At 43.2% G+C, this 17,480-nt stretch overlaps 1 protein-coding gene across 1 annotated transcript in view; it reads left to right on the top strand.

Moving 5' to 3' along the window:
* LOC144507484 (mucin-5AC-like) overlaps window positions 1-17,480 on the top strand; it is a 229,113-nt gene that overhangs the window by 66,170 nt on the left and 145,463 nt on the right. Inside the window, exons 31-32 of the mRNA XM_078234610.1 lie at window positions 3,024-3,380; window positions 16,434-16,499. Of these exons, the coding sequence (XP_078090736.1) occupies window positions 3,024-3,380; window positions 16,434-16,499 (423 nt within the window). The remainder of the gene's footprint in view (window positions 1-3,023; window positions 3,381-16,433; window positions 16,500-17,480) is intronic.

Here is a 17,480-nt window from a genome sequence, read left to right as displayed (position 1 = left end):
TCGACCAAGCGTGGCCGACCATGGGCTGCCGTCCATACACTTGATCTTAGCCGACAGATTACAACTGCATCTACCACCAGCTACATACCTGGTAAGAGATAGCACTTTTAGACCTCACACCAGGTCTTTCTCTAGAAGGACATTACTATCTAACTCCATATGGTTTACCATTGAGTAGGTCACAAGATATGGCATTTATTTTTATACAGAGACTTTCCTTTCCAATTGATTGTTTTGAACATGTTTGTTTCTTTGCTCATTAATTTGCAACCTTTAGGGCAATGCTTGGGAAATTCTGCTCCTTTTTAGATTTATTCATTCGCAGGATGCTATCAGCATTTATTGCCCATCCCTAACTGCCCCTGAGAAGGTGAATGTGAGCTATCTTTTTGAATGCCTGCAGTCCCTCTGGTGTAGGTAGACCCACAGTGCTGTGAGGGAGGAAGTTCCAGGATTTTGACCCAGGAACAGTGAAGAAACAGCAATATACTTCTAAGTCAAGATGGGAACTTCCAAGGTTGTGGTGTTCCCTTAGTGCATCATTTAGCAGAACAGGAAAGTATTTTGAAAGTTGACATTGTTATAATTCAGGTTAGAAACGCCAAAGTGGTCTATGAAGTCCGTCTGGATCATAGGTTTTGCACTTTGAATTTGGCTAGGGTAAGCATGATATGTCTCACTTCAGGTATGATTCAAATGATCCACTAGGGAGCTTTTATCAAACAAAGTTTATTTAAGAATATAGTTATAACATCTAGAATGAAAATGATTTTTATTCATTCATGGAGCATGGGCATCACTGGCTGGCCAGCATTTTTATTGCCCTTCCCTAATTGCCCAAGAACAGTTGAGAGTCAACCACATTGCTGTGGCTCTGGAGTCACATGGAGGTCAGACCGGATAAGGATGGCAGATTTCCTTCCCTAAAGGACATTAGTGAACGAGATGAGTTTTTCCGACAATTGACAATGGTTTCATGGTCATCAGTAGATTCTTATCCAAATTTTTTTTTATTGAATTCAAATTCCACCCACTGCCATTGTGGGATTCGAACCTGGGTCCCCAGAACATTAGCTGAGTTTCTGGATTAATAGTCTAGTAATAATACCACTAGGCCATTGCCTTCTCTTTTACCAATTACAAACAAAAAAAACTTATCATTATATTGTATAACCCTTAGCAACTAGACACTGTTCCAATGAAACAAATCCCATAAACAAAATCTTTGCCACAGGTTTAACACAGCAAAGACTAATGTTCATGTGATACTGGAATGTAATCCTTTGGTTGAATGCTGCAGTTCTCTTGAGGCACATATAGACACGTTTGGAGTCAGAACAGCTTCCTAAAACACCAGGGAAACTCTAGTCAAACCAACCACCAATAGCAGATGTTTTACTCCAGGATGGCTAGGAACCTTCCTTCCACCCAACAGCAGACTCTATAATACCAGGGAGAGAGAGAGAAACACTGCTTTCCAGCTTGATGGCCACCCCCTTCTAAACTAAAACTGAAAAAGAATCTTTAGATTTTTTTTCCCTGGGGAGGAACCACCTGACTATGACTTGTCAATCAATCTTCCTTCTTGCAATGCAAAGTCATAAAAGATCCCAGAGTAAAAATAAACAAAACCCCATTTACGCCATTGAAGTAGAAATAAAAGGCCTTCTATCAAATGGCCTGGCAACAATGAGAACAAGAAACTGAAAAGATCTGCTTACAACTGCAGAGAACATGATTTAAAAGAAAAAACATTTCTTTAAGGTGCACTAACGTCACAACATAAATCCATGGATTATTTTGCAATGTGCATTAACTTTCACATGTGACCCTAGCACGCTAAGCTCTAAGTGAGAATGGTGTATTATGGTATAAACGTAAAGTTACCATAGTCCCAGGTGACCATAGGTTGCTCTCCCCTTTGAGGGGGAAGAGCTGACTGGTGGTTATTTAATGTGAGAATCAGCGCACCTCAGGCAAGGGACAAGGTTGAGAAGGTAGGGCCTTCATGAATAACCTCATAAGCTGGTACGGAAATTGAACCTGTGCTGTTGGCACCATTCTGCATCACCGACCAGCTGTCCAGCCAACTTAGCTAAGGCAGCTATAATTGTATATATTCTTTTTAAATAACAGGTTTTCAGTATCAAATATATTTGTCACCCATTATAAACAGTGAGGTCACAAACCATATTAAAGAATGAGTGAAAGTCAGGCAGCCAATCCATCTCTCTCAATCATACAGGCTTAGCTGCAACACCCTGTTGAACAGTTTCTTTTCTTCCCAAGCCCAGGTACACGAGTCGTCAGAAAATCAGTCAGCCTCTAATTTAGAACTTCCTTTCACGAACCTTACTCATTAACAGCTGTAAATCACTCCCATGATCTTTAAAATGAATGGACTCACTGACACGAGGATGTCACGCTGGGCACTCACTGCCTCCACGAGAGTGCATAGGCACATGTTCGAGAACTGGGGAGCAGAGTGTCCACTGGCATTGCCCCTGGACTTGGCATGCCCAGTGGGTGCTGAGGCCATAACTTCAGCCAGAGAGAAAATCTTATACACTGTATTGGACAGCTCTCTGAGGCTCCTCACCATCTCCTGGCAGCCTTAAGAGAGCTGACAATGCCCTTTTTAAAACCCTCTCCAGGTAACCACTGGACCCCATGCCCGCCATCCTCATGCCCCACTGGCAGCGCTGAGCCAATCTCTGGGTGCATTTTACACAGGCCAGTTCTTAACTGGCAGCCAGTGTGAAATCGTGTCCAGGTTACGATTGCAGGTGGGAGCGGATAATGCTTCTGGGCGCACTGATTGCACGTGCGTGATATGCGCAAAGTCTACTTGATTTTTGTATGTTCTGTTGTGAAATTGTTTAGTGAAATGTTTGATGAAGCTTCTCACCCGTCTAAAGGAAATAGGATCAAAATGAGAAAAGTTGCTCTGTCAATTTACACTTTGTCTTCCTTATTAATTGAGTAAAGGCAGATTCATTAAGCCTAAACGTCATATTTTGCAGAGGAGTGCGATGGTAAATGGTCTTCTTGGATTAATGATCAGACACCTTCTGAGGACAGCCCGGGCGATTCTGAGTTATTGGATCTCATACCCGATGAACTGTGCCCTTCCTCTTCTGATGCAATTAATAAAATCCAATGTCAATTTGCTGATTACCCGGAGAGGCCAATAAGTGAATCGACGGACAATGTGACCTGTGACAAAGACACAGGACTTGTCTGTGTTTACAGCGAAAGTGCTTCGCTGGACAGGAAGTTTTGTTACGACTACAGAATTCGAGTTTGCTGTAAACCACAAACCACAACACAACGGACAACAACCTATCTGCCTGAAACCACCTCTACAACCACCACTCCTGGTAAATATGATATTTGCATGTAAAGGAGATGATGGCCTAGTGGTATTATCACTAGACTATCAATCCAGAAACTCAGCTAAAGTTCTGGGGACCAGGGTTCGAATCCCGCCAAGGCAGATGGTGAAATTTGGATTCAATAAAAAATATCTGGAATTAAGAATCTATCGATGACCACGAAACCATTGTCGACTGTCGGACAAATCCATCTGGTTCATTAATGTCCTTTAGGGAAGGACATCTGCCATCCTTACCTGGTCTGGTCGACATGTGACTCCAGAGCCACAGCAAAGTGGTTGACTCTCAATTGTCCTCAGGCAGTCAGGGATGGGTAATAAATGCTGGCCGGCCAGCAACGCCCATGTCCCATGAATGAATAAATAAAATACACATCTCTTTTAGAACAAAAACACTTTGAACAAACTAGCCCTATATGAGTGAAAATCCTACATCCGACACAGATAATGCATCAAGCTGATAAAGCGATAGTAGATCTAAATTAGAAATTATTGTCGTAATAGTCTGCCCAAAAGATGCACTGATTCATAAGACAATGTCTGTCATTTTAATCGAGTCATTGGTCCATATCAAATACATGGGCTAATGCGTCAATTAGAGAAGTGGATAGCAATAAGATGATTAGTGTATTTTCAACTATTTGTCCGGCATTGTTTCACATGCTATTTAACTCTTACCTGAACCATCTCCTCCTTTTGGACTAAAATTTCTTTTGCATTATAACTAATATACTGCGGGCACACTCACATCAAGAAAGTGACTGGTGCCTAGCTCGACATGATCAACTGTTTACTCCCTATTCATAATGAATAGTAGCAGTAACATGACGTGTGACTGAATAATGTAGTGCAGGTCCACAGCATAAATGCTTAAATGGTAGACCCTTCCATTGACCCTGTATATTCTGTTAAGATCATGTTGGAGCCTTGGGAGGAGTTGCTCCAGTATCAGTGCCAGGATTGTTGTCCAAGTGTTTTAAAACCACTCTTTTTTTTTGGATAGCTAGTTCAATATAAATCTGCCCAAGCTTTCCACTGTCCATTGAAAACTAATTTTTGCAGGAACTCCATTAATGGTCCAATTGACATAGCAATTCCCACAACCCTTTATATTTGTGGAAATTATGCTCTGATGGCAAAGGCTCTTAGCTTTGAAGGGTTCTCCTTCCTTTCCTCCAAAATAATCTTATTGAGTAGATTAAGATAGAAGTGAATAGATTTCATAAGAACATAAGAACATAAGAAATAGGAGCAGGAGTAGGCCATCTAGCCCTCGAGCCTGCCCCGCCATTCAATAAGATCATGGTTGATCTGACGTGGATCAGTACCACTTGCCCGCCTGATCCCCATAACCCTTAATTCCCTTACCGATCAGGAATCCATCCATCCGCTCTTTAAACATATTCAGCGAGGTAGCCTCCACCACCTCAGTGGGCAGAGAATTCCAGAGATTCACCACCCTCTGGGAGAAGAAGTTCCTTCTGGGCGGCACGGTAGCACAGTGGTTCCTTCTGGGCGGCACGGTAGCACAGTGGTTAGCACTGTTGCTTCACAGCTCCAGGGTCCCGGGTTCGATTCCCAGCTCGGGTCACTGTCTGTGTGGAGTTTGCACATTCTCCTCGTGTCTGCGTGGGTTTCCTCCGGGTGCTCCGGTTTCCTCCCACAGTCCAAAGATGTGCGGGTTAGGTTAATTGGCCAGGTTACAAAAATTGCCCCTTAGAGTCCTGGGATGCGTAGGTTAGAGGGATTAGTGGGTAAAATATGTGGGGGTAGGGCCTGGGTGGGATTGTGGTCGGTGCAGACTCGATGGGCCGAATGGCCTCCTTCTGCACTGTAGGGTTTCTATGATTTCTATGATTTCCTCAACTCTGTCTTAAACCGACCCCCCTTTATTTTGAGGCTGTGTCCTCTAGTTTTAACTTCCTTACTAAGTGGAAAGAATCTCTCCGCCTCCACCCTATCCAGCCCCCGCATTATCTTATAAGTCTCCATAAGATCCCCCCTCATCCTTCTAAACTCCAACGAGTACAAACCCAATCTCCTCAGCCTCTCCTCATAATCCAAACCCCTCATCTCCGGTATCAACCTGGTGAACCTTCTCTGCACTCCCTCCAATGCCAATATATCCCTCCTCATATAAGGGGACCAATACTGCACACAGTATTCCAGCTGCGGCCTCACCAATGCCCTGTACAGGTGCATCAAGACATCCCTGCTTTTATATTCTATCCCCCTCGCGATATAGGCCAACATCCCATTTGCCTTCTTGATCACCTGTTGTACCTGCAGACTGGGCTTTTGCGTCTCATGCACAAGGACCCCCAGGTCCCTTTGCACGGTAGCATGATTTAATTTGTTTCCATTGAGATAGTAATCCCATTTGTTATTATTTCCTCCAAAGTGTATAACCTCGCATTTATCAACGTTATACTCCATTTGCCATATCCTCGCCCACTCACTCAGCCTGTCCAAATCTCTCTGCAGATCTTCTCCGTCCTCCACACGATTCACTTTTCCACTTATCTTTGTGTCGTCTGCAAACTTCGTTACCCTACACTCCGTCCCCTCCTCCAGATCATCTATATAAATGGTAAACAGTTGCGGCCCGAGTACCGATCCCTGCGGCACGCCACTAGTTACCTTCCTCCAACCGGAAAAACACCCATTTATTCCGACTCTTTGCTTCCTGTCGGATAGCCAGTCCCCAATCCACTTTAACACACTACCCCCAACTCCGTGTGCCCTAATCTTCTTCAGCAGCCTTTTATGGGGGACCTTATCAAACGCCTTTTGGAAATCCAAAAAACACCGCATCCACCGGTTCTCCTCCATCAACCGCCCTAGTCACATCTTCATAAAAATCCAACATGTTCGTCAAGCACGACTTTCCCCTCATGAATCCATGCTGCGTCTGATTGATCGAACCATTTCTATCCAGATGCCCTGCTATCTCCTCTTTAATAATGGATTCCAGCATTTTCCCTACTACAGACGTTAAGCTGACCGGCCTATAGTTACCCGTCTTTTGTCTCCTTCCTTTTTTAAACAGCGGCGTAACATTAGCCGTTTTCCAATCAACCGGCACTACCCCAGAATGCAACGAGTTTTGATAAATAATCACTAACGCATCCACTATTACCTCTGACATTTCTTTCAATACCCTGGGATGCATTCCATCCGGACCCGGGGACTTGTCCACCTTCAGTCCCATTAGTCTACCCAGCACTGCCTCTCTGGTAACATTAATTGTATTAAGTATTTCTCCTGCTGCCAACCCTCTATCGTTAATATTTAGCAAACTATTTGTGTCCTCCACCGTGAAGACCGACACAAAAAACTTAATTAAAGACTCAGCCATATCCTCATTTCCCACTATTAACTCCCCCCTCTCGTCCTCCAAGGGTCCAACATTCACTCTAGCCGCTCTATTCCTTTTTATATATTTATAAAAACTTTTACTATCATTTTTTTATATTAATTGCTAGCCTAGCTTCATAGTCTATCCTTCCTTTCTTTATCGCTTTCTTAGTCTCTCTTTGTTGTTTCTTAAATTTTTCCCAATCACTTGTTTCTCCACTATTTTTGGCCACTCTGTACGCAGCTGTTTTTATTTTAATACTCTCCTTTATTTCCTTTGTTATCCACGGCTGGTTCTCCCTTTTCTTACAATCCTTGTTTTTTGCTGGAATATATTTTTGCTGAGAACTGAAAAGGATCTCCTTAAAAATCCTCCACTGTTCCTCAGCTATCCTACCTGCCAGCCTGCTCTCCCAGTCTACCTTAGCCAATTCATCCCTCATCCTATCATATTTCCCTCTGTTCAAACAGAGGACACTGGTTTGGGACCAAACTTTCTCCTCTTCCATCTGAATCAGAAATTCGACCATATTGTGGTCACTAGACCCAAGAGGGTCCTTCACAATAAGATCCTTAATTCTACCTACCTCGTTACACAATACCAGATCCAAAATAGCTCGTTCCCTCGTCGGTTCCGTAACATGCTGTTCAAGGAAACTATCCCGACAGCATTCTAAGAACTCTTCCTCCATTCCACCCTTACCGATTTGAGTCTGCCAGTCAATGTGCATGTTGAAGTCCCCCATGATTATTGCCGTTCCGTTTTTACACGCATCCTTTATCTGCTTGTTTATAGCCCTCCCTACCTCAACATTATTATTTGGGGGCCTATATACCACACCTACTAGTGTCTTTCTCCCTCTACTATTCCTCATCTCCACCCATAATGATTCCACGTTTTGTTCCTCAGAGCCTATGTCATCCCTCAGTACTACCCTGCTATTCTGCCGCACATGACCAAGAATATATGTTTTTAAACTGAATACTTCGGGCTTCAGTGTGCAATGTAAGAAGTTGAAAGATTTTCCTGTTCTACAGAAACAATGCTACCAACACTGGCATGGGCGACAATTACAGCTACCACCAGCTACATACCTAATAAGGGACAACACTTTCATACCTTGCATTAAGTTAGTCTCCAATAGGTTGTTTACTAGCTCCATGCGGCCTGTCATTGAAGGGTAACAACATACAGCTTTCACTTTTACACACACATTTCCCTTTCTAATTGTTTGCTTGGAAAGTGATTGCATCCTTGACCGTTAAGTTGTAATTTATTGGAAGTTGTTTAGCAAATCGTCTTCCTGACATCATGTTTGCCCAAATGGGAAGCAAATCAGCACTTTCGCTCCCAAGTTCACACTTTTTTGCAATGAGCGTTAACTGCCATCCCGTAGAGTGCCCAGCTCCGAATGAGAAGAGTATGCTAAATTATTTTTATAGATATATATAACATGCTGTCAATGAACAACCTGTTTGTCACACTTTGTCAATACTGATGTTGTAAAGCAATATAATGGACTGCAAGTCACAGCCAATCCATCTCATTCCATCTCTCTGACTATTTCACGCTGTTCTGAGCTCAGCTACAGGATTTCATAGAAGAATCATAGAAGGAGGCCATTCGGTCCATCAAGCCTGCACCGACAAGAATCCCACCCAGGCCCTATCCCAAAAACCCCAAGTATTTATCCTAATAGTCCCCCTGACACCTAAGGAACAATTCCGCATGGTCAATCAACCTAACCCACACATCTTTGGAGTGTGGGAGGAAACCAGAACACTCGGAGAAAACCCACCCAGACACGGGGAGAATGTGCAAACTCCACACAGATAGTGACCCAAGCCAGGAATCGAACCCGGGTCCCTGGAGCTGTGAGGCAGAATTGCTAACCACTGTGCCACCATACAGCCCATATTATCAGGTTTCTTGTTGATACCCACTAGAAAACTGAGTCTGGTGGTATGTGCTCAGTAGGTTGGTCTGTGGAATGTAGTTTTCCTGCAGTGTGACCCCTCCTCTTGCAGATAGCAGAATATCACCCTCTTCACCCCCTTTGATCTTTGAGATGATGAGTGAATTACCAGTCTGATGAAACAACCTGATGCTAAATGAGTCAAGCAGTCAAATTACATGCTAGATTGATGTTATATGGACCACTGTGGCAATGTTGTGTAACTAAACTATGATAAACTGTCTCACAAGTCTATTTGGAAGTGTCATCAAACATAGAGTAGCTGTCTTAAATCCATTTCGAATGAGGAGGATGAAGAATTTTTTAAAAATTCATTTGTGGGGTGTGGGTGTCACTGGCTGGCCAGCATTAATTGCCCATCCTTACTTGCCCTTGAGAACGTGGTGATGAGCCACCTTCTTGAACTGCTGTAGTTCCTGAGGTGTTGGTACTCCCACAGTGCTGTTAGAGAGGGAATTCCAGGATTTTGACCCAACAACAACCCAACAACAACAACAAGGAACGACGATATATTTGCAAGTCAGGATGGTGAGTGACTTGGAGGGGAACCTCCAGGTGATGGTGTTCCCAGATATCTGTTGCCCTTGTCCTTCTAGATGGCTGAAAACATGGGTTTGAAAGGTGCTGCCTAAGGAACCTTCGTGGGTTCATGCAGTGCATCTTGGAGATGGTACACACTGCTGCCACTGTTCATCGGCGGTAGAGGGATTAAATGTGTGTTGAAGGGGTAGCAGTCAAGTGGACAACTTTGTCCTGGATGGTGCCAGGCTTCTTGAATGTTTTGGAGGTGCACTCATCCAGACAAGTGGAGAGTATTTCATTTTTCTCCAGACTTGTCTGTTGTAGATGGTAAACAGGCTTTGGGGAGTCAGAAAGTGAGATACTTACAAAAGGATTCCTAGCCTCTGACCTGCTCTGCTAGCCACAGTATTTATATGGCCAGTCCAGTTCAGTTTCTGGTCAATGGTAACACCCAGGATGTTGATAGTGGGAAATTCAGCAATGGTAAAGCCATTGATTGTTGGGGGACGATGGGTAGATTCTCTCTCTTGGGGGAGATGGTCATCGTCTAGCAAGAGAGACAGGGACTGCTGTTCACGCTCTGTGTTGAATAGAAACGGCATTATGTATGAATCTGGATATGATGGTGCAGGTTGCCAGGACAATATTTCAATGTTAGGACCTTCCACTGACACTACATTGTCAGGTCAGCTTCGAGCTGGAGGACTCTGGGAAGTGAAACAGTCAGAGCCGCTGTTAATGTGGAGAATTCAAGTCGATGTGCATCTGTCTATTCTAAGAGGTTTGCACTGTCCATTGAAAACTAATATTGACAGGAACTCCATTCTATGTGACAAACGCCAGCAAATCTTACCTTGAAAAATTGATGTCCTGGCTGAAGAGCTATTAATTAATTATATTGCCTATTTGCTAAAATAATTTTGTTAAGTAAAGAGAAAAGTGAATGGATTCATTTTTTGCAACTTCTGTGCGTAGCGACATGCAGCAGAATCTGAGACTCAGAGCGGTTTCACAGGTTGAAATGTTTTCTGCTTTATAGAAACGACACCAAAACCTGAGATAGTGACGACAACCACATCCACCACCAAATACATACCTGGTAAGCTGCAACAGTTTTATACCTTGCTCCCAGTCTCTCTCTAAATGTGATTGTTTTCTCGCTCAGAGTGGTTTGTTATTGACTCAGCAGCAAATATAACTTTTCATTTTTCCTTTATTGTTAAACAAACAGTGATCCCAGAACTGACACCTGGCAAACACCACTGTCTACTGTTGTCAAGTCCAAAATAGAACCATCTACCACCGCTTGCTGCTTTCTGTTCTTAAGCCAATTTTTTTTATCTGTTTGGATACTGACCTTTCTATTCCATAGGCTTCAATTTTTTAATCAGTCTTTTATGTGAAAATTTGCAAAACATTTGATTAAAATCTATATCGACAACATCCACAATATTCCTTTCATCAAACTCCTCTGCTACTTTTGCAAAAAATATCAATGAGTTTGCCTGGCAAGATCTTCCTTTTACAATTCCACGCTGGCTTTCTTTAACTAACCCAAACCTCTCCAAATGTTTGTGAATGTTTCCCTGATTATGGATTCCAAATCCTAAGCCAGCTCCATCTAAGGAAGGTTTAAGATTAAAACAAGCCCTTCAACTCTCTTTAGCAACCTGGGATCCAAGTCATCCAAACCATCACCCTTAGCCATAGCAGCCTTCCTTAACCTTCTCCCTCTCAATTCTTACACTAACTATTGTCTCCGTTGTCTCAGTTTCTGCCAATATTTTGTCAGGATTCTCTTTCTTTATTAGCACCAATACAAATAACTGATTGAGCATTCTGGCTTTCACCTGCACCTCAAAGTGTCGATATCATTCTCTTTGAACCTTATTAGACATAAAATCGCCATAGTCCCAGATGACCATAGGCTGCTCTCCCCTTGGGGGAGAACTGCCTGGTGGTGATTTTAACCTGAGGACCTCCACACCTCAGGTGAGGGGTAAGGTTGAGACAGCAGGCCTTCATGAATAACCTGAGCTGCACTGTTGGCACCGCTCTGCATCACAAACTATCTGTCCAGACAACTGAGCTAACTGGTCCCCAAGACACAAGACGAACTACATTTCTGACTAGCCACTGAGTAATTACATTCTGGTAGAACAGTTTTGGGTTTCTTTTTATGTTGACCGCCATTCTATTTCCATACTCTCCCTTTGCCTCCCTTCTTTTCCTCTTCATCTCCCATCTCAACTGACATGAATTTTTCTGACATGTATCATGTGACATGTTTGCTTCATCACAATCTCTATTTCCCTTCTCATCCAGGGAGCCCTGTTTTGGCTCCCTTACCTTTCACCGTTGTTGGAATGTACCAAGCCTGTACCAAAGGAATCTCTTCTTTAAAGGTCACCCCGTGTTCCCTTATAACTTCTCCTGGAAGCTCTGGTTCCATTATGTCCTGGTTAGAATTCATCGTGTAGAAATTAGACCTCTTCCAATTTAGAATTCTGTATTTAGATTTTTCCTTGTTCATCTCCGTCACTAATCTAAACCTTATGATATGATGATCACTATTGCTGAAATATGTCCCTACAGACACTTGGTCCAGTTGGCCCACCTCATTTCCCAGCACCACATCTGGCAATGGCCTCCTTTCTCGTTGGGTTGAGAATGTGCTGATCAGGGAAGTTCTCCTGAACACATTTCAGAAATTCCTCCCCTTCCTTACTACTTACTCTAACATTATCCCAATTGATATTTGGGTAGTTGGAGTCCCCACCATTACCAGTCTATAGATCTCCTACATCTCTGTGAGTCTCCCATAGATTTATTCCTCTATCTCTCTCTCTCTCTCCCTATTTAGTAGGCAATAGAATACCCCTTGCACATGAGAAAATTGATGGCAATTGACAGATGATCAATGTTAACAATATTTGAGCATTAGGATCTTTGACCGACACGGCATCCTCAGGCCTGGTTAGAGCTGGAGGTTCCTGGGAAGTGAGACTGAGTATAATTGGCCTGAGAATATTCAGAGCCACTGCCTGCCTGGAGAATTCAAGTCTGTGCTTTTGCTGATTGTAAGAGGTTTCCACTGTGCATTGCGAACCAATATTTATCAGAACTTCATTCTATGTAACAATTCCAATAAATCTATAATGTATAATTAATTTCCTGGCTGAACGAGCTATTAAATAGTTGTATCCCCTCTTAACTAAAATAATTTTATTTAAATCAACTAACAAAGAAGTGAATCAATTTGATTTTTTCAATGTCTGTACGTAGCTACATGCAGCAGAATCTGAGACTCAGAGCAGTTTCACAGGTTGAAATGTTTTCTGCTTTATAGAAACGACATCAAAACCTGAGACAGTGACAACAACCACATCCACCACCAAATACATACCTGGTAAGCAGCAATGGTTGTACACCCTGCTGCAAGTCTGTCCATCTCTGTGTGGTCTATCACTGACTCATTAACAAATATAACCACAAGATAAGACCATAAGACATAGGAGCGGAAGTAAGGCCATTCGGCCCATCGAGTCCACTCCACCATTCAATCATGGTTGATTTCAACTCCATTTACCCGCTCTCTCCCCATAGCCCTTAATTCCTCGAGAAATCAAGAATTTATCAATTTCTGTCTTGAAGACGCTCAACGTCTCGGCCTCCACAGCCCTCTGTGGCAATGAATTCCACAGACCTACCACTCTCTGGCTGAAGAAATTTCTCCTCATCTCTGTTCTAAAGTGACTCCCTTTTATTCTAAGGCTGTGCCCCCGCGTCCTAGTCTCCCCTGCTAATGGAAACAACTTCCCTACGTCCATCCTATCTAAGCCGTTCATTATCTTGTAAGTCTCTATCAGATCTCCCCTCAACCTCCTAAACTCCAATGAATATAATCCCACAATCCTCAGACGTTCATCGTATGTCAGGCCTACCATTCCTGGGATCATCCGTGTGAATCTCCGCTGGACCCGCTCCAGTGCCAGTATGTCCTTCCTGAGGTGTGGGGCCCAAAATTGCTCACAGTACTCCAAATGGGGCCTAACCAGTGCTTTATAAAGCCTCAGAAGTACATCCCTGCTTTTGTATTCCAAGCCTCTTGAGATAAATGACAACATTACATTTGCTTTCTTAATTACGGACTCAACCTGCAAGTTTACCTTTAGAGAATCCTGGACTAGGACTCCCAAGTCCCTTTGCACTTTAGCATTATGAATTTTGTCACCGTTTAGAAAATAGTCCATGCCTCTATTCTTTTTTCCAAAGTGCACGACCTCGCACTTGCCCACGTTGAATTTCATCAGCCACTTCTTGGACCACTCTCCTAAACTGTCTAAATCTTTCTGCAGCCTCCCCACCTCCTCAACTTTCATTTTCTACCTCACATTATCCTTTTAATTGTTTGCTTTGAAAACATTTGTTTCTCTGGTCGTTAAGTTGTAAATTTGAATGCAGCTTGTAGGAAGTTGTACTCCTGACATAACAGTTCGTGGAATGATAGATAATAATAGATAATTTCTAACATGCATCAACTGCCATGCCCTTTCATTCTCATATTTCTCCACTGCATGCGAAGCTCCCAAGTGAGAAGGATGTATTTATTATAACATCCACCGTATTATGATATGGACCAACAAAGCCTTTGTGGTGAAATTTTTACTGTCACTTGGTATGTTATCCCAGACCTTTCCATTCTTCTCATGTGACTCCTACCATGGTGTACCTTTCCCATTTCCCACAGTACTTTCCTGTGCCATTACCAGCCACATTCCATCCTTCCCAGGCCAACCCTCTCATATCCATACCCATCCCATTTCTTTCATTCCTATCATTCTCAGCCAATCTAGCCCTTCTTTCTATGTCTTCTGCATCCATGCCACCTTGTTCCCAATCGCAAACTTCCCATGCTATCCCTTTTTATTTTCACGCTATCCCCTCCTGTTCTCTCCCCTCCTCCCATATGATTCCCCCATCTCATGCCACTCCCCACATACCATCCTTCCTGTCCTGATCCGTCTATGATGTGGAGATGCCGGCGTTGGACTGGGGTAAACACAGTAAGTTTAACAACACCAGGTTAAAGTCCAACAGGTTTATTTGGTAGCAAAAGCCACACAAGCTTTCGGAGCTGCAAGCCCCTTCTTCAGGTGAGTGGGAATTCTGTTCACAAACAGAGCTTATAAAGACACAGACTCAATTTACATGAATAATGGTTGGAATGCGAATACTTACAACTAATCAAGTCTTTAAGAAACAAAACAATGGGAGTGGAGAGAGCATCAAGACAGGCTAAAAAGATGTGTATTGTCTCCAGACAAGACAGCCAGTGCAACTCTGCAGGTCCACGCAACTGTGGGAGTTACAAATAGTGTGACATGAACCCAATATCCCGGTTGAGGCCGTCCTCGTGTGTCCGTCTAGAGAGCTGGGCTCTCTTTACCTTCTTACTCCACCATCTCCCTGCACCCACTGCTGCTGTCATCCAGTGTTGGCAGCCATGCCCATGACGTACACTCCAGTTCTGCATGTGCCTCTCATGCCTTTGTGTGATCTGCCCAGCAAATCAACCCAGTGGGCAATCAGAACATTGGACAAAGACAGGAATTCTGGGATTCTGGCCGTTCCTGCCAGCAGGTTCTTCCAGTTCTGCCAATGGCAACCTCCCACCGGGCAGATTCCTCAACAGCGGGACAAGCAAGCCACACAAAGTACCGTAGACGTTAGTGGGATCCCAGAAGATTCCGCAGCGGGAAGGGCCAGAAAGCTTTGGCCAGCGCTAAGTGGAATGGGCTACCAAATTAGGTTTGACAAATTATTTTGCCTTGTGGATTAACTGATGAAATAATTTTGTGATCGAGACTGAGATGAAGGCCAGAATTCTCCTACTTTGCTCATGGCTGGGATTCTCCGGTCTCGCTGCAGTGAATGGAGTTTCGGCTGAGCACCATTAGACCATAAGACATAGGAGCAGAATTAGGCCACTCGGCCCATTGAGTCTGCTCCGCCATTCAATCATGGCTGATAGTTTTCTCATCCCCATTCATCTGCCTTTTCCCCATAATCCTTGATCCCCTTATTAATCAAGAACCTATCTATCTCTGTCTTAAAGACACTCAATGACCTCCACAGCCTTCTGTGGCAACGAGTTCAACAGGTTCACCACTCTCTGGCTGAAGAAATTCCTCCTCTCTGCTTTAAAGGATCGTCCCTTTAGCCTGAGGTTGTGCCCTCTGGTTCTAGTTTTTCCTACTAGTGGAAACATCCTCTCCACGTCCATCCTATCCAAACCACGCAGTATCCTGTAAGTTTCAATAGGATTGCCCCTTCATCCTTCTAAACTCCAACAAGTACAGACCCAGAGTCCTCAGCCGTTCTCCATACGACAGAAATTGTCTGTTCTTGCTGACAGCGGTGGGGGGGGGGGGGGGGGTGGGGGGGGGGCGGGGGAATGAGATCAGAGAATCCCAACCAAAGTGTCCAGAAGTTTGAAATTTGGGTGCTTGGCTGCGGGCAGCAGGAAAGTATGTTTTCAAACCTGGTACAGGCAAGGCTCACTGAGTGGTGTAGCAATATTTTTCTTGCGATATAGAAACTGTACCACTAACGTGGACAATGATTAAAACTACCTCCACCACCAGTTACATGCCTGGTAAGTGACAGCAGTTTTTGAATTAAATTGCACCAAATCTACCTCCACAAATTAATTATTTTTGAATGTTTCTTCCCTGCTGCCATCAGACTTTTGAATGGACCTATCTTGCATTAAGCTGATCTTTTTCTACACTCTAGTTATGACTGTAACATTACATTCAGCACCCTCTCCTTTCCTTCTCTACGATGTACTCTATGAACGGTATGCTTTGTCTGTCTAGCACGGAAGAAACAATACTCTTCACTGTATGCTAATACATGTGACAAGAATAAATCAAATCAGAAATCAAATCCGTGTAACAATTCCGGAAACTCTTACACTAAATAGAATATTGAATATGGTTCATTAAATAGTTCTATTCAGTCTCCACTAAGTACATTTATTGGGTACGCTAAGATAAAGAGAATAGCTATAATCTTCAGGAACTTTATGCTTATCTACCTGCAGCAGAAAAGTAAGTCTATATAAATCTGGTACAGATGAGTCTCAGTGTAATGGTTTGAAATATTTTTCACTTCTGTAGAAACTACATCACTCATTGAAACAACGACTTCAACTGCATCCACCACCACCCCCACCCCCAAAGTGGGTAAGTGCCGTTTAATAACTTGCATCAAGACGGTTTCCACAAATGGATTATTTTCTAACTCCATGTGGCCTGTCACTGAATACGTAATGAAATAAAACTTTCACCTTTTTACCACAGATATTCCATTCTAATTATTTGGTTTGAAAATGTATTATTTTTGTTTTCTGGTAATGTTTACGCAGCTTTTAAGAGATGGGGCTCCTAATTTATTGTTTAGTGGAAATAAGATGTATGTTAGGGATTTGGTACCAGTTGTGGTAAAATCCTGCAGGGTGCATCCACTTGCATAAACTGATATATGTCCCCAGTGTCGAAGCTTCAAACAAGAAGTGTATATTATCAAATATATCCCGACAAGCATCCCTCGATGTTCGAATTAAAATGAATGGCACTTAGGATATTTATAAATCTGCATGTTGTTTCGGCTTTACGATGCTGGCTTCGACAATACAATGCTCTATGCCACCTGCCTTGTATATTATTCAGTCGCAGAACCTGAACAAGTCTGTGGAATCGGTGAAACCGCTGTCCGATTTTCCTGGAAAAATGTGACCCCACAGTGCGGAGACATGGGGCCAGAGACGGACAGGACGATGGGTGGACGGAGAGTGGGAGAGGCAGTGCTGTCTGTCTTGGTTTTGTGTGTCTTGTTTAGGCAGACACTTTCAGTGAGAGCGCAGTAAATATGTGAGGCTCATCTGCGAGTGTATTCATGTGGTCAAATCTCCTGCAGTGACCTGTTGGCTGACAAATAGCTTCAGACAAGAAGTTTCCAACTACCTGAGACCAATACATGGATGCACAAATAATCCTGAAGGATGAACATTGACATGTGGTCATGAACCAGTTGATTGTTTTTATCATTGTGTACCTACGTGAAAATCAGTTCACACTTATGATGTTTTGACATGACATAGTTTTCAGGAACAAGTTGTGTCATAAGTTCAAGGACTGCTTGTCTGAAATAGTGTGTGGGTTTCC

The sequence above is a fragment of the Mustelus asterias genome, chromosome 19, assembly GCF_964213995.1.
Source record: "Mustelus asterias chromosome 19, sMusAst1.hap1.1, whole genome shotgun sequence".
Taxonomy (NCBI): domain Eukaryota; kingdom Metazoa; phylum Chordata; class Chondrichthyes; order Carcharhiniformes; family Triakidae; genus Mustelus; species Mustelus asterias.
Note: the sequence above shows the minus strand (reverse complement) of the source record. Positions and strands in the feature narration are given on the sequence as shown.